The sequence below is a fragment of the Anguilla rostrata genome, chromosome 1 (genome assembly GCF_018555375.3).
Source record: "Anguilla rostrata isolate EN2019 chromosome 1, ASM1855537v3, whole genome shotgun sequence".
Classification (NCBI taxonomy): Eukaryota; Metazoa; Chordata; class Actinopteri; order Anguilliformes; family Anguillidae; genus Anguilla; species Anguilla rostrata.
The window spans coordinates 68,228,553-68,249,689 of NC_057933.1; the positions used below are offsets into that span (position 1 = coordinate 68,228,553).

Sequence of the window (21,137 nt, forward strand, 5' to 3'; positions counted from 1 at the left end):
ACCAGGTCACAGGGGATGACAGGAGTGCTGCTGGTTTTCTCCATCCTGGAGTTCATCATCTCCATCTGTGTGTCAGCATTCGCCTGCAGAGCAGTGTGTGACTGCTCCACAGAGGTGAGATCTACATTACAATCTGGGCTGCCTTGTTCAGCAGAGTGCTGCATCGGTCTGTTGAATGATGGGTCCAGATAACCATTACAACTGCAAGAATGAAAATACAGTTAGTGGCTAAAAACATTGATAAATGGGAATCACAACATATATTGAAAGCAGGTGTCTCCGTATTATTACCGCATGTGTGCCTTGAGTTAATAAAACAGTTAACATCCCAGCAGTTTCAGGATCATGTACAAAAATGCTGGGCAGGCCAGTAGACAGGACCTCAGTGATTATGAAAGAGGGGTGTTTGTTGGGGTATGTTTGGCAGGAGCTACAGTGATGATGACAGCTCTACTTGCAGGTGTTTCATGAGTAAGCGTGTCTAAAGTGATGTCACATCGAACTCTGAGAAAGATATTATCAATAAAGGGCAACAGTGGTTGGGAGCACATACTCCTGGATTGTGATGTCCATGCATCAACTACCTGTAGCTTAATTCTGAAGTGTATGACATTGCTATTGTGAGCTTTATCTAAATAGAGAGAGCATCACACTTCTTTTGCAGCTGCTTAAGTACTCTATATATGATGAAAATTTGTTGATGAAAGTTTTTCATGTTTTTTTTATTATTATAGCAAGTGGTATATATGGCACCCACAAGCAATCAAGTTGCATCAGAAAATCTTCTCAGCACAGCACCAAATACTTATGAGGTAATAACTCTGTTATCTCACTACCTGTATACTACAGATAATGGATCTCACCCTTGTGCTTGGGTGATTGGCCTTTTCAGTTTTTATCTTGTTTTATCCTTGGTTTAAGACTATTCTACTGCTCTTCCTCTGGATGTTTTCCCCAAGCATTTCACATAATATCTAGATGTGCATATAATGGTGATGCTTGAAAAATACAGAGATGGTGTTTCAGTATAAAATTATTCTAAAGTTACAGCAATGTTAAAGGTTGGCAGCAAAATGGTTGATTTCATTTTCTGGTCTCTTGTTGGATGGAAACCTAAGTTAACAGTCATGCTACATAAAAAAACATATGTAGACTCAAGACAAAATACAAAATACAGACTGAATGTACAATGTACTGTATCAGTCAGGTATGTCCTCTCCACTGTTGAACTCAAACTGCTGTCGTGCAGAAACACTTCCTGCTGGCATTAGTGTAAAGTGATTTTTCTTTATTAACCTTTTTCTTTCCTTCTCTTTTTCCTTTCTATAGATGACAATTTCTGTCAGGTTGTGCGAAGGGGTTCGGACCCAAGAGCAGAGCCAAAAAAAATGCAAAAGTCCAAAATGGAAGGAGAACAAGACTTTACTAACAAGGGGGAAACAAAAGGGAACAAAGGAACAAAGACCCGCAGAGGGTTTCAACAACGAAGAAAACTCAAGAGAAACAGAAAATCAGAATACAAACATAGAAACAGGACTTGGCAGAAATGTGAGCATGTACATGAGTAGGGAGCACAAACAACAGACATTACCCCAAAATCAGCACCTGAGTAACAAGAGCAACTAATATAAACATACGACTAGACAGGAGGCACATGAACAATCAGGTATGCCGTGCAGGAATTAGAAGCCAGAAAACATGATTAGACATGAAACAATCGTACAATTAAACAGGAGTCAATAACAGAGTCCCATCTGCTTTAAAACGCAGACAGGAACACAGGACCATGACAATTTCACCCATTTTGGGCCAAACTGTGATGGGCAGCATGCAAACAGAGAAGCCTCCTCAATATGATGAAGTCCTTCCTTGAAAGAGATCAGTGGGCATGTTTGTATAGATGTTTGTCTCTCTTTCAATCCTACAAGACCTTCAAGACAATAAATAATCTTCCTATTTTCCATATAAATAACAGACATAGATTAGCTACTTTGTCTTTATCACCTTTCATAACATTCCATTATACATTTTTTTATCAGCGGCATCATGTATTTTACAAAAAATCTTGTTATGTATATTACCAATTATATAAAGCAGGGCCTCCTTACAGTTAGGATGGCTAATATGTATTTTTGTATTTTCGTATTTTCGACACAACATCTGTTCCTATACTGAAAAGCTGCTTGGAGGAAACACATGTTTGGGTTGCGGGTCAGATATTTTAGAGCCACATGAGCCAGCGCTGGGTGTGTCATTAGCCAACCACCTGTGTCTGTAATGTTCTAACTCTTGAATGGCCGTGTTTTTACTATGTGCTACTGCTACGCTGTTGGCCAGCGGCGACGTATCCAGCATAACAGCATTGATTTCTGTACCAGCAGCAACCTAATTTCATAAAGATTATGAAATCACAGATTGCAAAACGATTTTCTTGAAATAGGACACAACTGAATAAATTTCAGTGTTTGTATTTCTAAATTATAACTGTTTTGTTATATAGGCTGAGGGGAAATGCATCGTGGCATATTACAGGAACACAAGACTAATTGAACACCTATGGGAGATTTTGGACCGACGTGTTAGACAGCACTCTCCACCACTATCATCAAAACACTAAATGAGGGAATTTCTATTGGAAGAATGGTGTTCTGTCCCTCCAGTGGAGTTCCAGAGACTTCGCTATGCTAAACGTAGAATCTATGCTAAGGCGCATTAAAGCTGCTCTGGCGGCTCATGGTGGCCCAACACCTTACTTAGACACTTTATTGTGGTTTTTCCTTTAATTTGTCACCCGTCTGTTTAAAATGATATATGTGCATTATATGACATCCTGGCCTTTTCTGCAGGTAAAAGGAGCACTTGGAATGAATATCATCAGCAGCATAACTGCTGGCCTTGCGATAATCCTGTTCTCCCTGGACTTTGTTGTTGAAATGAGATATTCCTGCTCTGGCAGTGACAATTCATATGCCTGTGCTTGTAACCGAAAGTCGAGGTTCATTCTAAGGACATCGTTCCTTGAGCAGGTATAACTGCATTGCTTCATATATATCAGCTGTATAAATGGATACAGTAAAAATGCTAGTAAATGTGTAGTGTCTGGAAGAGGTCTGCTAAATGCCTCTAATGTAATGTAATGTTAATGTGTTATATGACTATGACTCAGCTGATGTCATTAGGAGAGAACCCTTCTAACTTGTAATTGAACGCATTCTTGATCACATGGGCTCCATAAATGAAATAAAGATTTAGCTACTGACAATCATACTGAAAATATTTTAACAAGTCTTAAGTGTTTATTATGCAAAAGTCCAAGTCTGCAGAATGTAAATGTAGGAGTGAGTGATTGACTGCTACTGATCTGTTCTGTTTCCCTGTTGTTGGTTTTCTCCAACCTGGAGTTCATCATCTCCATCTGCTCAAATAAAGAATATCAACGTCTTATGTGGCTACATCTCATATTTGATAGTTAACCTGCTGACTGAAACTCACATGGGGTTGTTCATATTTTGCCTTGCCATTTGCCTATTATTTAACAGGCAAGGATTATGCAGGCTTTGTATTTTAATTCGGAATCAAGATACTATTGCTTAGTGGTGGTTGTGGGGTTGACAGTGCTTCATGAATTGGGTAGTGAATGTGTGTGTGTGTTTATGTGTGTGTGTGTGAGTGAAATCTCTAAATCTCTAATTAGGCTATTCACTCGCATTGTTTTCTGGACAGAGCGACCTGATTTGTCTAAGAGGGGCACAGTCTTGAACAGCATGCACATTTTGTGGTCTCCCACAACATACCATGTGACTGACAATAGACAGGAAATCATGGTGGTCTGAAACTAAGTTTTGCTGGAAGAGGAGGGTCTATGGCTACGTCCACAACGTTTACTGTGTGGTTTCTGTGCTCATTTTAGCAGTGAGAAGCTTACACCTGAAACATTTCTAGGCTCGTTTGTGAAAGGTAAGCTTACTCCTTGCACATTGTTTTCAGTTTGACGTTTGGTTTGTGGACACTATTGTGTGTATTATTTTGAGAAGTTGATTTTGTATTATAATGATGAAGAAGACTCAACTCAGCATAATTAAAAGGTTTGATTTTATTGATGAGGGCGAAAGGTATGACTGCAACTTTCATGGTGCGCATATTATCTCTGAAAGTATCTACTTTAGAAAACATTTTCTGCCCAACGGCCGTCTGAATTCCAAATTTGTCGCCTTTTTTGTATTCCTAAATGTTATAATTTTTACATTCTGTGGTATTCGTTTATTTGGACTACACAACGCCTCCAGGCAAATGGTAGCTTTTATAGCTTTTATAATATTAGTTGCAACGTGTCCAAAAACAGTTTTTCTGCATTTTGTCTTGTAAAAAAGAATCCTAGTGTAGCTGGCATTAGCTGTGTAAAAGTGACATAACCAGTGCATAATATATATTTATAATTACTATTTAATTAATAAATGGGGGGGGGGGGTTACCGTATTTCTTTTCTAGTATTTAGTGGCAGTCCGGTCAATATCCCGATGAGGAGTTGTTTGAGCCGTTTCCAGCTCAAATGTGCAAGTTATTGGGTGTTCCCTTTTTTGACGTGTCAATAATAGTGTCAATGTACACAGTTTTTCATTTCGGATTGTTTTCTGATTAATCCATGCAAACTGCTCAGTTTAGGACTTGGAGTGGAGCAAATTACTGGAGTGGGGAAATACTCTCAATAAAAAGAAGTAAAAGCATTTATCATTTTTAGGTAATACATAGTACCCAAATGCTTATGTATGCTGACTGAACTTTTTATATGTTTTTTAATGATCTGGGGGAGTCAATGAGGTCTCTCTGTCATTGAAATGGTCAATGAATAGATTGGTTTATGTGTCACAAGCAAATCTGGCCCATCAAACGAATGGAACTAGCAATCTAAGTGGGGTAGAAAGCACTCCTATCCCAAAAAAGCTGTGTGAATTGAATTCATTCATACGTATGTTTGCAATCAGCATTGGCATCAATTCAATGGAAACTCTTTAAAAGTTATATGTACAAATCAGGCATTTATTTGGTTATGTGTCCACCCATAAAAATGAAAGTTACTTATGCTTGAAACGAATGCTCGTGACAAATGCAATATGTTGTCACTGCTCACTCAATGTCAAATGTTGCCAGTATTGGCTAGAACTTTGCCATTATCATTTCTCAGTTAGGAGTCTTCCGGTACTTCCGGGGGGTGAGTAATCTCCTGACCCAGTTCTTAGCTGGAAAGTATTCTGCTGTTTTTTTGTTTCTTTTCCTCTGCCTTTTATTAAAGCCCAGTGAATTGGGTGTTTTCTTTTGTTTGTTTTTCATTTGTTTCTAGATTTTATGGGTATATTTTTCATCTTGCTGATATAGTTTTCTTAACTGTACATAACTCAGTAATAATGCTAAGTAGAATAAGGTCCTATCATTTCAGTGGATTTACAAACTTAAGTTATCAATGAAAGATACTGAAATGTGACTAGTATGTTATATACTTTTTATTTTCATCAATGAACTTCAAAATGAATTGTTTCTCCAAAGCAAGCCACTCCACAAAACAGTTAGACATTATTGTAAAATACTGTATTAAATATCAATGTGTGCAGGGGGGAGCCAACCAGTCACTATTGATCTGTATTCACTGAATGGGAACAATGGAAATAAGTAAAATATTGGAGTTAATTAAAATTTAAAGCAAAATAAATGAGGCAGTTTTGATTTGATTTAATTTCATCTTTAACCCAGACTATTTGCACATCCCAAAGTTTCCGCTGGTAAGGTTTTGCTGTGGCGTGGCGCCATGGCAAAATCCTTGCCGCCACACCATAACAAAAAAAATTATAATTAAAATAAAATAAAAACTATAAAATAATTATTATATATATGTACTGTATATGGCCTATATATTAAATTCATAAATTAAAAATGTTAAACTTTCTAAATATTTCTGCCTAAATGGGCTTTCAAATCCATACTGTCGCGTCCACATATTTATTTTCAAAAAGAGCCTAGGCCGCGCGCTCCGTGCTTGCTCCTTTCTGAGGTGCTTCTTTTCTTTTTTTTTCTTCAGCGACCGAAAGACTACGAAAAGGCAGGTAGTGAAGCTTCAAACATTACAAAAATACCATAGTGTTAACCAGTGTTTGAACTGGACCAAAATACGTGCCGGTGCCTACTCCTCAAAATACATACCAGTGTTTCCTGTGGATTTGATCTCTTGGTGTGGTGGTGGGTGTCTGAAGAGGGGGGGGGGGGTGGAGGGTGTAGCAAAGGCGAAAAAGTTTAAGATTATGAAAACATAACCTCTTGAGACTTCTTAAAGGTCTTTTTTTTAAATATCTAAATCTATCTTTTACCTCTGACAAGCTCTTGATACAAGGAATGGTTCAGCCATTTATTTATTTATGTATTTTTTTGGTTGTGTGAATTTTCTCAGTTTTGTCTGAACTATGTACTCTTCCTTTGGTTGTTATTTGTGAGCTGTAGTCTCTAAGTGTGCTAGCGTACATATATGCAGTGGCTGCTTTATTACGCACATCTATCTGGCACCAGGTAGGACCTCCTTCTCCCTCCAGAACAGCTTGACTTCTTTGTGGCATGAATTCAACAGGAAATATTCCTTAGAGATTTTAGTACATGCTGACTCGATAGCATCATATAGTGATGGCAAAGCGAAGCTGTCTAGAGCATTGAACCGTTCCTCTGAACTGTATGGAAAAAGGATTCATTACTCAAAGCTTTTATACACAGCGCAGGATAGTGGCATCTGGTAGTCGAAAGGACAAAGAGCAACTATTTAACAGCTTTTTTAAACTATGGTTTTCAACAATGAGCGTAACTAGTAGTGCCAATAATGTTGTTTGGGCGTATTTCTTCAAATAAAGAATATCAACGTCTTATGTGGCTACTGTCTTGAACAGCACGTTCACTTTGCGTTCTCCCACAAGATACCATGTGACTGACAATAGAGAGGAAATCATGGTGGTCTGAAACTAAGTTTTGCTGGAAGGGAGGGTCTGTGGTTGCGTCCACAATGTTTACTGTGCGATTTCTGTGCTCATTTTAGCAGTAAGAGAGTTACACCTTAAACATTTCTAGGTTTGTTTGTGGAAGGTAAGAAGCTTACTCTTCAGACATTGTTTTCAGTTTGACATTTGGTGTGTGGACACTATTGCGTGTATTATTTTGAGAAGTTGTTTTTGTATTATAATGACGAAGACGACTCAACTGGGCGTAATTTAAAGGTTTGATTTTGTTGATGAGGGCGAAAGGTATGACTGCAACTTTCATGGCGTGCGTATTATCTCTGACGGTATCTACTTTAGAAAACATTTTCTTCCCGATGGCAGTCTGAATTCCAAATTTTATGCTTTTTTGTACGCCTAAATGTTATAATTTTAACATTCTATGGTATTCGTTTGTTTGGACTACACTATGCCTCCAGACAAATGGTAGCTTTTATAATATTTGTTGCAACGTGTCAAAAGACGGTTTTTCTGCTTTTTGTCTTGTAAAAATAAAATCGTATTGTAGCCAGGATTAGCTGTGTAAAAGTGACATAACGAGTGCATAATATATATTTATATATACTATTTAATTAATAAATGGGGGGTGGGGGGTGGGGGGTTACTGTATTTGTTTCTAGTATTTAGTGGCAGTCTGGTCAATATCCCGATGAGGAGTTGTTTGAGCCGTTTCCAGCTCAAATGTGCAAGTTATTGGGTGTTCCCTTTTTTTGATGTGTAAATAATAGTGTCAATGTACACAGTTATTAATTTCGGATTGTTTTCTGATTAATCCATGCAAACTGCTCAGTTTAGGACTTGGAGTGGAGCAAATGACTGGAGTGGGGAAATACTGGGGAAGTAAAAGCATTTATACTTTTTAGGTTATGCATAGTTCCCAAATGCTTATGTAAGCTGACTGAACTTCTCACGTTTTTAATGATCTGGGGGCGTAAATGAGTTATTGAAATTGTCAATGAATAGATTGGTTTATGTGTCACAAGCAAATCTAGCCAATCAAATGAAAATTAAAAGACGTGAATTGAATTCATTTATACGCATGTTTGCAATCAGCACTGAAATCAATTCAATGGAAACTCTTTAAAAGTTATATGTACAAATAAGGCTTTTATTTGCTAATGTGTGCACCTATAAAAGAAAGTTACTTACCTTTAAAAAGAATGGCCATGGCAAATGTGATATGTTGTCACTGCCTGACATATATACTCGATGTCAAATGTAGCCACTATTGGCTAGAACTTTTCCATTATCATTTCTCAGTTAGGAGTGTTCCGTTATTAGATTTGAACTCTTGACCCAGTTCTTGGCTGGAAAGTATTCTGCTGTTTTTTTTCTTTCGTTCTTTCCCTCTGCCTTGTATTAAAGCCCAGTGAATTGGAAGTTTTCTTTTTGCATTTATTTCTGGATTTTATGGCTACATTTTTTGTCTTGCTGATGTTATTTTTCTTTATTAGTTGAAGTTATGCGGAGCATTATTAGTTGAAGTTATGCGGAGCTGAGTGGAATAAGGTCCTATCATTTCACTGAATTTACAAAGTTAAGTTACTAATGAAAGATATTGAAATTTCACCAGTATGTTACATACTTTTTATTTTCATCAATGAACTTCAAAATAAATTGTTTCTCCTAAACAAGCCAGTCCACAAAACAGTTGGACATTGTACATATTGTAAAATACTGTATTTAACCATGTGTGCAGAGGGGGACCCAACCAGTCACTATTGATCTGTATTTACTGAATGGGAACAATGAAAATCAGTCAAATATTGAAGTGAATTGAATTTTCATTGAAAAATCATTGGAAATCATTGTGGTCTGAAACTAAGTTTTGCTGGAAGAGGAGGGTCTATGGCTGCGTCCAAACTGTTTACTGTGAGGTTTCTGTGGCAATTTTAACAGTAAGAAGCTTACACCTAAGAAATTGTTTTCAATTTGACGTTTGGTTTGTGGACACTATTTTGTGTATTATTTTGAGAATTTGTTTTTTTATTATAATGATGAAGAAGACTCAACTGGGCGTAATTTTAAAGGGTTGATTTTGTTGATGAGGATGAAAGGTATGGCTGCAGCTTCCATGGCGCGCATATTATCTCTGACAGTATCTACTTTAGAAAACATTTTCTTCTTAGCGTAGCCGACATTAGCTATGTGAAAGTGGCATAACCAGAGCATAATATACATTTATAATTACTATTTAATTCATAAATGGGGTGCAGGGGAGGCACCTGCCCTTTTTGGTCTGAATGGTCCATTTTAGGTTTTGCTTTCAATATCCGATGGACAATGGGGTTTTAAATGTAAACTGGGATTTTCTGAGTCAATAAATGATGCTGGTGTAACAAACATACTTTTATGCCAATACAGCTAGCCTACAATTGTAGCTTGCTTTAGAAATAGAAAGTACACACATGGTAATAGAAAACATAGGCTAATTAAGCTAGTAGCTCTGCCCAACACTAGCCAACATATAGAACTGTAGTACACACACACACACGCACGCACACACACACACACACACAGAAAATGTTGGCAAGTGGTTGTACGCAGTATTATGAAGTAGTCTGAAGAAATAAATAGTTGGATTTGCTTAATAAGATTGTCGACATGTTGCACGTGATGAAGTAGCCTATATGTGATGTGTGTGCAAGTTAATTAGTTAGTCCTACCGTTCTAAATAACATTGTGTGCAGCCACTGTCCAACGTTTTTGTCTTTTTTTTGTGGTTACACTACCATGGGGCTATTATTGTAGCAGAATTATTTGCAAATGTTTACATAAATCTTTAAATACGTACACAGATCTTTAAATGTGTACACAGATCTGTAAATAAATCTGTAAATGCATACACAGATCTGTAAATGTGTACATAAATCTGTAAATGCGTATACAGATCTGTAAATGCGTGCACAGATCTGTAAATGCATACATAAATCTGTAAATGCGTATACAGATCTGTAAATGTGTGCACAGATCTGTAAATGCGTACATAAATCTGTAAATGCGTATACAGATCTGTAAATGCATACACAGATCTGTAAATGTACAATCGAATGCATACAATCTGTAAATCTAACAGATCTGTAAATGCGATACATAAATCTGTAAATGCATACACAGATCTGTAAATGCGTACATAAATCTGTAAATGGTATAAATCTGTAAATGCAGTAGCACAGATCTGTAAATGTGTACATAAATCTATGTTAATGCGTATACAGATCTGTAAATGTGTGCACAGATCTGTAAATGGTCAATCTGTAAATGCTCATAAATCTGTAAATGCGTATCAGATCTGTAAATGGCACAGATCTGTAAATGCTGTAATCACAGATCTGTAAATGTGTACACATTCTGTAAATGCGTACATAAATCTGTAAATGCGTACACAGATTTGTAAATGCGTACATAGATCTGTAAATGTCTATATCATCAGTTAAAACTCAAGCGGGCCTCTCAATTGGCTGTCTTTTTACACGTGATTTTTGCTACATTTCTGCCGTGGCAGAGATCTGCAAATGCGTCTGGCAATTTGCAAATGTGTGTGGAGATTTATAGGTTAACTACGACTCCCATGGTGCACTTCGACATGAAACATCTAATTGCCGAGTTCAAAATTCTGTATCATGAGCCGGTAACTTCGGGCAAGAATGTTTACGGTGTTGCGAAATCTGAAAACAGAGTGGTCAACTGAACGCGAGGTTGAACCTAGTCTGTCAGTCAGACAAAAGTATCACAGGCAGACACACTACTTGGTGAAATGACATCAAAGGGCACTTCTATATATATGTCATTTTGCATGTGCATCCAATGTTTTTATTAGCTGATGTACCTTAAATGTCCAATGCGGAGACATATTATTTGTGGTCTAGTGGCATTGATGATGTAATCAGGCAGAAAATAGAAGAAGAAAAGAAGAGTATAATCATGGGTATAATCATGTAATGTAAAACTGTACCTCCACTTCCTTTATCCACCTCTTCCCACAGAGGGCACTGCTTGTAAAATGGCCAGCTCAACACAGAGTGAATTTGTGGTCTTCACCCCAATGTACCCTCAGCAAAGTGGTCCTACTGCACCAGCTTTCTGCACTACCCCACATGTTTCCTCTGCGTTGGGAAACTTTCTGAAAGGAGATCCAAAGGCACTGGGGGTAAGATAATTGCTCTACTCTTGCATTTTACCATTCTCTCCCTCTGGAGAGGGACCTGCAAGCAAAGTCATTGCTGCAGCAATCCCAGACTGTCAGTGGAAAGGCTTTGTAAGAAAGACATTGACATTAGGACACACTGCTGTAAAATTCAGTGCCTTGCAATTATCCAAACATAGACACAAACTGGTAACATTTTTGTTGTTTTTTTGTTTTTACAGACAGTGCAAATAATGATTGGAGTGCTGGACATATTATTTGGCATCACAATGGCCATCTATGCTGAAAGCATTGCTGTTTTCACTGGGATTGTTTTCTGGGGAGGAGTTATCGTAAGTTCATTCATTTATTCAATCCTGCTGCTTAAAAAATCTTTGCTGAACTGAACTGGGTTATTAGGTATAAATGATGTGGACAAAACACAGATCCTCTAGTAGATGATTGTGCTTCAGTCCCAGGTGTGTCATTGATTAGGTGAAAAATCGATTTCAGCATGATTTAGGTGCAATTTTTCACTTTGTCTGGATTGAATGCCAATTTAACCCAGGGTTTAGAAACTGTGACTGGATTAAAATGCATACTAAAACATGAAAAGAATATAGTATTTTGCTGTTTGTAGTGTCTTTCTTTACTGAAACTTTCTTTTTCAAATATGCTTACTGGAGTATTGGGTGAATTTGAGGACTGAAAACACAAAGTTCCAAACTCAAATGAGTTAATTTACCTTTTTTTATCCCCCCTCAGTACATTTCCTCAGGAGCTCTGAGTGTTGCTGCGAACAACAAACTCAACAAATGCCTGGTGAGTTCTGATCACTGACTGGATGTGACCATTCAGATATTTACTGACAGATTTCAGTAGCTCTGATTTATCATTTCCAGAGCAGCTGCCTGTAAATACACTGCCAGGCCAAAAAACAATCGCACGCTCTAATATTTCGTTGGACCGCCTTTAGCTTTGATTACGGTGCACATTCATCATGGCATTGTTTCGACAACCTTATGCAACATCACAACACTTATTTCCATCCAGAATTGCATTATCTTGTATAGACGACGGGAGAGTCGAACCAATCCGTAAAGTCTTCTCCAGCACATCCCAAAGACTTTCAATGGGGTTAAGGTCAGGACTGTGTGGTGGTCAATTCATTTGTGAAAATGATTCCTCATGCTCCCAGATCACTCTTTCACAATTTGAGCCCGATGAATCTTAGCACTGTCGTCCTGGAATGTGCCCGTGCCGTCAGGGAAGAAAAATCCATTGATGGGATAACTTGGTCATTCAGTACATTCAGGTACTCAGTTGACTTCATTTTATTGCCGCATAACGTTGCTGAGCCTAGCCCTGACCAATTGAAGCAACCCCAGATCATAACACTGCCTCCAGAGGCTTGTACAGTGGGCACTGTCCAATAAAATCTAAACGGTGACTTTTTTTTTTGGCCAGGCAGTGTATTTATTTTTGGAAGTGGTCATGGAATATACTGTGATGTTATCGACGCAAGTTGTCCTCAAACACATCAATCCTAAGAGCACAGTCACACCAACCTCACTGACAGACAATTCTAAACTTCCAGTTGTGACATCTTATGGGTGTGTGTGTGTGTTGTTTCAGACCAGAAACATGCACATTTAATTTTATATTTCATGTGTATTTATGTGAATAGGAATTTGAGCCCTGTTTGTTTAGTCCTCTTGCTGTGCAAGGTGAACCAGAATCTCAACAAAAACATGTTTTCAACATACAAAAATACCAAGTTACTCAGGCATACAAAGCACTGTCTATAAGTCATTAATTAAAACATGCAAAATCTAGGCCTGCCATTAAACGTACTGATATTAAAATGAGGCCAAGTTACAACAAACAATAGTGCCTATTTTACCTCGCACAAAGTTCTAATCCAAAGCAATGCTACCCAATGTTTCCTAATTATTTAATGTAACTTGGCCCTGTGTTTTCATCTTACCATCTGAAGGGATTGTGGTCATTCAGATTTGGCCAATTACATCAGTTTCTCATGACAGCTTTTCAACTGTAGTCAGTTTCCCTACTGTTTTCCAGCACAAGTTCTCTGAAGTACACATTCTGTATTTATACAAATGGTATACAAATCTGCTGTGCCTGACGTGATTGTGATGCAAGGCCTCGCAATAGATATTGGTCTTTATGCTTACTGTTTGAACGAGCTATGTTCATGGCTCGGGGTACTGATACTTTATGAGAATTGGACCTTGTCGGACCTATGTGCTGTAGTTTTTCCAACGACCTTCGGTATACACTTATTGCACGTTGCTTTGGTTAAAAGCCTTTGCCATATATAAATATTTTGTAAATGTAATGTTTTGCAAACCTGGTGTGATCAATTATGGTTTAAGAAATGGCGGTTGCTGTTCTCTAAAAACAAGTAAGAAAATGCCACAAAGTAGAAAGAGATGGGGCGAAACAGTTCGTCTTGTTTAAAAAAAGTAAAGTTAACATTTAATTTCTCGCACGGGCCGCAGCATTGAAAACCCTGACAAAGATGCTTGACTCTGGTTGGTCTGACATGGTGGTCGCTGCGTTTGTAGAATGTGGAATGCGTACACGGAGCCAGTTTTTGATATCTACAACAGAATTTTGACTAGTCAAAATGATAATAGAAGATATCTATAAATGTGTTCCAACTAGACAGAATGATAATTGAAGATATCTCCCAAATAATATCGTTTCAAGATATCTATATCTTCTTTGTAGATATCTTAAAAGGACTTTTGACTAATAATTGACTAGTAGTTAGTCCTACCGTTCTTCATAACATTGGCTGCAGCCACTGTCCCCTGTGACATACCTGCTGTGAAGAAGTCATTATCTTGCGCCAGTTTCTGTACGACCAGTAACGTTACCTGATTTTAGTGCTCATGAATTTCACAGCCGTCTGCACTACTAATACAGTCGGTCTGTCATGTTGTTAGCAAGGTAGCTAACGTTAAACTCAGTTAAAATGCCGAAAGCAGACCTGTCTAAAGTGTGGATGTATTTTATGTGTATTTCAGAAATATAAATGTGTTTCCCGCAGAGATGATAAAGATGCAAAAGCAAAAGTTTTAATGTGTTATTTTGAGTGACCTAGCAAGGCAGTGTAATGAGTGAAAGGTTTTCATGAGTCCGTGGGGAGATGCGAACCTGTCCTTTCACACATGCAAAAGTGCCACTCAGTGTGCCACCACTGATAGAGATGTAGGAATGGCAAAATTTAGCAGTTTTAAATGAGTGCACTTCTATATATGTCATTTTGTGTGTGCATCCGGTGTTTTAAATGTACCTTAAATGTCCAATGGGGAGACATATTATTTGTGGTCTTGGACATTGATAATGTAATCAGGCAGGAAGAAGAAAAAGAAGAAGGAAAAAATACTAAATCCCCTAAATTTGGAGCATTATTGTGTGGATGTGTGAATTTTTTTGTGAGTTATGTCTGTTGAAATGGGGTCAGAAGGTAGAAATGAATGTTTTTAAGGGCTGAGAGTCTGTGGAGTGAAAAGTGCTGTATAGGTATGGGGCATGCCACCCCGCAAAGACGTAACTTCGCGGGATGGCATATCTGCCATACCAAGCATGCTGCCTCGCCAAGGCATAACTTGGCAGGACGGCATACCTGCCATCCCAATATAGAGTTCCATCTGTTGGAATATGTAAATCATTATATTGTAATAAACCCTACTAGAAGGGACCAGAAATAATTTGTAGGCTGCCATCACCTTTTTACCGGTAGGTCCAGATATATAGGAAGTTGAGAACACACTCCACGGAATATGGAAAAATATAATAGGCTTTATTTATTGTTGGTCAAGGGCAAATCGGGGGGAAAACCCCACCGGGCGGCCCGGATAGGCTACGGTACGGAGCAATTTACAGTCACTACACACAGCCAAGTGCACTGTTAAACTTGTAAGAATGGTAATCATAAGCACACGTAGCAAAGTGAGAATATTATGTGAGAATGCACACTACAATCTTGTTATAGTAGGCTTATAATCGGTAGGCTAGCCTAGTACTCTCTTCCCAACCACCGACCGCCCCATGCAGCTTCCCTTCCGCACTGCCACTTATTAAGAGCACAAACAAAGTAAAAACCTGGGACAAAAAGACACAATTAAACAGATTAAAACTTCCCTGCCACTGTTGACAAGAACCCTCCTCGGGGTCTGAGCTTGAGTGCCAGCCAACACTGGAAGAGGCGACACCAGTTTGGTCCACGGCACTCCAGATTTGTCACACCACACAAGCAGTGTGGCCAGAACAATTGGCGAGGGCCATATGTCGAAAGTCTGCTGCACACAGGTCGCAAACACAAGAATATGACCCCCACAACCCCAAGCGCCTGGCTCTGCCTTCTATTTAAAGACTTGCCAGAGTCCACAACAGCACACGCAGGTGAGAGTCATTCGCTCCTAATTGAGTGAAGCCGCCCTCTTGGCAGCACAGCCGCAGTCCAGGCGTTACTTCACTACAATATTTTCTTTGAAAGATAACTTTAGGCGACCAAATATACAATTATTCTTTTTAGCGCTAAACTGTTGGGGTAGCACAGAATCATCTAGAAAGTGATTGTATGCTGTAGCATTAAGATTTGCCTTCACTGGAACTAAGGGGCCAAGCCCAAACCATGAAAAAGAGCCCCAGACCAAGGGGTGTATTTCGGTTATATTTTGTGTAAATCAATTATTATATATACTATATATAAGCATTATATTAAATCCCGGCCTTTTCTGCAGGTGAACGGAGCACTTGGGATGAACATCATCAGCACCATCACTGCTGGCATTGCAATAATCCTTTTCTCTCTGGAAATTGTATTTATGGGATATTCAAGATATCACTGCTTTCGCAGTGAGGAGTCATATTACTACAACGATTGTCAACGGCTTCAACATACGCTTCAGGTAAAAAAGTCACTTTTTAAAAACATGATCCAAGTATGCATATCTAAATAGTCTGGACTTCCAACAAGCTAATGTAATATATGATTATGACTCAGACTAGGAGGGAATCTTTCTGACTTGTAGCTAAACTCACTGGTGACCACATGGGCTCTGTAAGTAAATGGTAAATGGACTGCATTTATATAGCGCTTTTATCCAATGCACTTACAATTGATGCCTCTCATTCACACACACACACCAACGGTGAAAGGCTGCAATGCAAGGTACCAATCAGCTCGTTGGAAGCAATTAGGGGTTAGGTGTCTTGCTCAGGGACACTTCGACACGCCCAGGGCGGGGGACCGAACCGGCAACCCTCTGACTGCCAGACAAACGCTCTTACCTCCTGAGCTGTCGTCCCCTGTGAAACAAAGATGTCCTGACAGTCTTACTGAAAATATTTTAACACGTCTTAAGTGTTTATTATGCAAAGTCCAAGTCTGCAGAATGTAGCTAAATGTAGGAATGAATGATTGTCTGCCACTGATCTGTTCTCCATTTCTCTTTTCACAGACCAGCTCATATGGGATGACAGGAGTGCTGCTGGTTTTCTCCATCCTGGAGTTCATCATCTCCATCTGTGTTTCAGCATTCGCCTGCAGAGCAGTGTGTGACTGCTCTACAGAGGTGAGATCTACATTACAATCTGGGCTGCCTTGTTCAGCAGAGTACTGCATCGGTCTGTTTAATGATGGGTCCAGATAACCATTACAACTGCAAGAATGAAAATACAGTTAGTGGCTAAAAACATGGATAAATGGGAATCACAACATATACTGAAAGCAGGTGTCTCCGTGTTATTTCCACATGTGTGCCTTGAGTTAATAAAACAGTTAACATCCCAGCAGTTTCAGGATCATGTACAAAAATGCTGGGCCCCTTGTTGGGGTATGTTTGCCGACAGCTCTGCTTGCTGGTGTTTGATGAGTAACCGTGTCTAAAGTGATGTCACATTGAACTCTGAGAAAGATATTATCAATAAAGAGCAACAGTGGTTGGGAGCACATACTCCTGGATTGTGATGTCCATGCATCAACTACCTGTAGCTTAATTCTGAAGTGTATGACATTGCTATTGTGAGCTTCATCTAAGTAGAGAGCATCACATTTCTTTTGCAGCTGCCAAGTACTCTATTAATGATGAAAATTTATTGATGAAAATGTCACGGTTCAGGGGGGTTAGGACCCAGGTGCAGAGTGAAAAAACACACGAAACTCAAAAGGATAGATACAAACAAGGACTTTACTCCAACAAAATAAGGCAAACAAACAGGGAACAGATAAGGCTACGAAGGGCAAAACAACAAACTCAAAAAATTCTTAAGATCAAAAAAACACAGGCAGGCAGGGTACAGGCATGCGGAACACACAGGCAAACACATAAAAGAAACGCAAGAAGATACATACAGGTCAGGAACAAGCACAAGTCGGAAACAAACACAAGGAACCAGCACCCGAATCAAGGGGACAAAGAACTTAAATAGACAGGGGTAACAAGACACAGGTGAACTCAAAGAACAATCAAACCAGAGGGAAGGGAAAACGAGAGGCAGGTGGGGACGATGATTAAATAACGAGACAATAATAAAATAATTGAAAGCAATAATACAATTAACCAACAGGGGAACGAGCAGCACACAAAACAGAAGTGCTGCCATCTGGCGGCCCAACAGGGAAAAACAGAGACAGAAACACAGAACCATGACAGAAAATCAATGTTTTTTAATTTTTATTATAGCAAGTGGTATATATACCAGCCACAAACAGTCAAGTCACATCAGAAAATCTCATCTCAACACCAAAAACTTATCAGGTAATAACTCTGTTAACACTGTTATCTCACTACCTGTATACTACAGATAATGGATCTCACAACTCATGTTTGGGTGATTGGCCTTTTCAGTTTTTATCTTGTTTTATCCTCGGTTTAAGACTATTCTACTGCTCTTCCTCTGGGTGTTTTCCCCAAGCATTTCACATAATATCTAGATGTGCTGATGTGCATATAATGGTGATGCTTGAAAAATACAGAGATAGTGTTTCAGTATAAAATTATGCTAAAGTTACAGCAAAGTTAAAGGTTGGCAGCAAGATGGTTGATTTCATTTTCTGGTCTCTTGTTGGATGGAAACCTATGTAAACAGTCATGCTACATAAAAAAATATACAGACTCAAGACTAAATACAAAATACAGACTGAATGTACAATGTACTGTATCAGTCAGGTATGTCCTCTCCACTGCTGAACTCAAACTGCTGTCGTGCAGAAACACTTCCTGCTGGCATTAGTGTAAAGTGACATTTCTTTATTAACCTTTTTCTTTCCTTCTCTTTTTCCTTTCTAAAGACGACAATTTCACCCATTTTGGACCAAACTGCGATGGGCAGCATGCAAACAGAGAAGCCTCATATATATGATGAACTCCTTCCTGGAAAGAGATCAGTTTATCTCTCTTTCAATCCTACAAGACCTTCAAGACAATAAATAATATTCGGATTTTACATATAAATAACAGACATAGATTAGCTACTTTGTCTTTATCACCTTTCATAACTTTCCATTATACATTTTTTTTTACAAAATATCTTGTTATGTATATTACCAATTATATAAAGCAGGGCCTCCTTACAGTTAGGATGGCTAATGTGTATTTTCGTTGCATTTGTTCTGTAGCCATGGAATAAAAATCAATTTGTATTGAAGTATAAAGGACACACTGTACCTAGAAAAAAATGTAAAAATTTTAAAATGTGCTTTTTGTTATTCAAGTCTTTCTCAGAAACAGCGGACCAGTGGTCTGTTTGACAACCGATCCAAATGACCTCTCCAGTTTTTTTTACCCACGGGCTGCAATTTAAAAGGAATTTATTGCGACTAATGGGATGTGGTGTGTTTCCATTTGTCGTTTCAAAAGTGAAAAAGAAAACGCACACCTTGATTTAGTGAGGTGCAGACCAGAAGGACATGCAAGTGAAACTTAAAAAGAAAGAAGAGTCGCACACTCTGTTTACTCCAATGCAGATTTTTTATCTCCAATGTTTCGGCAGCAAGCTGCCTTTGTCAGCCCTGACCCAGCTTGCTGCCGAAATGTTGGAGATAAAAATCTGCATTGGAGTAAGTAGAGTGTGCGATGCTTCTTTCTTTTTAAGTTCCATTTGTCCTTTCACGTTATTTGCCCTGGTGATAAGTACTGCCAAACGTGTGGTCTCCCTCTCTCTCCCCCTCCTTCTGCTAACTCCTTAATTAATGATCCACACTCTTAGTATAGTCGGTAGTGGGAAGTGGATGAATAACTTGCTTGGTTGCATGTACTGTATCGCTAAAGAGCTGAAGCCACGCTTCCCTCTTCGGCGCTACCGGGAGCGATGCAATACTTTCATGTAGGTAAGATTATCAGACACGCTGATCCCACTACTTTACACAAACACAGCTAACACGGTTTGCCCTTCATCTTTTGTCCAGAGACGTGCACACGTACGCGCGCGCACACACACACACGCACACACACCAACCCTCCATCCTTCCCATATTTAGCATAGTTCTCCCTGGTTCGATTAGTCTATGTATGCTCTGTGTTTGTACGTTTGTTTAATAAATAATTTTTATTAAACCCGTGTCTGTTTTGATGTTGTCAGAACATGAGAATCTGACTCAAAATAGTCTATCCAAGAACGGTTGGTGCCGAATGAATACAGTATAATTTCCCCTACGTATATCATAACGGTTCTTTCCTTTGGTACAGGGGTCTTAGGTTGCATGTGTCATAGGAAATAATTCCAACGTATGGACTGTGTACAGATAGGTGACAAATTAAAGGAAACACCAACATAAAGTGTCTCAGTAAATTTAGTGTTGGGCCTCCACTAGCCACTAGAACAGCTTTAATGTGTATTGGATTCTACAAGTCTCTGGAACTGTAATGGAGGGATGGAACACCATTCTTCCAAAACATATATCCTCATTTGGTGTTTAGATGATGGTGGTGAAGAGCGCTGTCTAACACGTCAGTCCAAAACCTCCCATAGGCGTTCAATTGGATTGAGATCTGGTGACTGCGAAGGCCATAGCATATTATTCACATCATTTACACACTCATCAAACCATCCAGTGACCCCTCGTGCCCTGTTGATGGGGGCATTGTCATTTTGGAAGAGACCATTCCCATCAGGATAGAAATGTTTAATCATGGGATAAAGGTGATTACTCAGAATAACTTTGTATTGATTTGCAGTGACCCTTCCCTCTAAGGGGACAACTGGACCCAAACCATGGCAGGATAATGCCCCCCACAGCATAACTGAGCCAACGGGCCCCCTCACTGTAGGGGTCAAGTATTCAAGCCTGTACCGTTCTCTTGGTGTACACCACACGTGCCCTTGCCCACATGTCGAGAATATGTTGAAGGATGACTCATCTGTCCATATCACTTTTTTCCACATATCTGTAGACCAGTGCCCATGGTTTTTGCACCACTGAACTCTCAAATGTGCATTTGTCTTTGTAATGAGGGGTTAATGCACTGCAACCCTGCTATAATATCCCTCTCTATGTAGTTGTTGATTAACTGTTCTTGTTGACAGAGTCTGATCACTTCTCAGTCTCCTGACGGAGAGTTGCTCTTTTGTTCTTCCTTACGTATCGCAGTAATGCACGAGCATCACGGACATTGAATATACGCTTTCAACCACAATTTCCCACCCTATGTACTGATGTCTTTTCCATAGATTTAAATGCAGATGTCACTTTAGTTGAAACACTAGACAGTAGAGCAGTCTTTGTGAGTGGATCTCCTACCATCCACGCCTTAATAATGAACCGTCTTCCAACGTCACTTTCCTTTTGCCATCTGGATCCCAAATCAAGGTCACCTGAGCCTTTTTTTGCATGCCACGGAGTATGGTAGGGTGGTAATGGCTTAATTGTATCACGCAGTACACGAGTATGGAAGGATCTTCATTCGTTATGCTTCCTCATTCATTTATGCTGGATTTTCCTTTAATTTGTC

At 39.0% G+C, this 21,137-nt stretch overlaps 1 protein-coding gene and 1 long non-coding RNA gene across 12 annotated transcripts in view; one reads left to right on the plus strand and one right to left on the minus strand.

The window, feature by feature from the left end:
* Window positions 1-21,137, plus strand: part of LOC135264106 (membrane-spanning 4-domains subfamily A member 4A-like) — a 52,349-nt gene that overhangs the window by 21,761 nt on the left and 9,451 nt on the right. For 3 of the 10 annotated variants that reach the window (XM_064352792.1, XM_064352847.1, XM_064352813.1), the window contains 3 exons: window positions 1-114; window positions 735-812; window positions 18,479-18,796. In XM_064352792.1, the coding sequence (XP_064208862.1) occupies window positions 1-114; window positions 735-812; window positions 18,479-18,616 (330 nt within the window). In that variant the 3' untranslated portion in view covers window positions 18,617-18,796. The other 7 variants (XM_064352775.1, XM_064352783.1, XM_064352769.1 and 4 more) reach the window with 7 other exon arrangements.
* LOC135264185 (uncharacterized) overlaps window positions 10-21,137 on the minus strand; it is a 27,896-nt gene continuing 6,768 nt past the window's right edge. Inside the window, exon 3 of one of the 2 annotated variants that reach the window (XR_010332626.1) lies at window positions 10-201. This is a non-coding gene — a long non-coding RNA (uncharacterized LOC135264185). Of the gene's footprint in view, window positions 202-16,115; window positions 16,848-21,137 lie in introns of those variants that run through there. The other variant, XR_010332624.1, reaches the window with a different exon arrangement.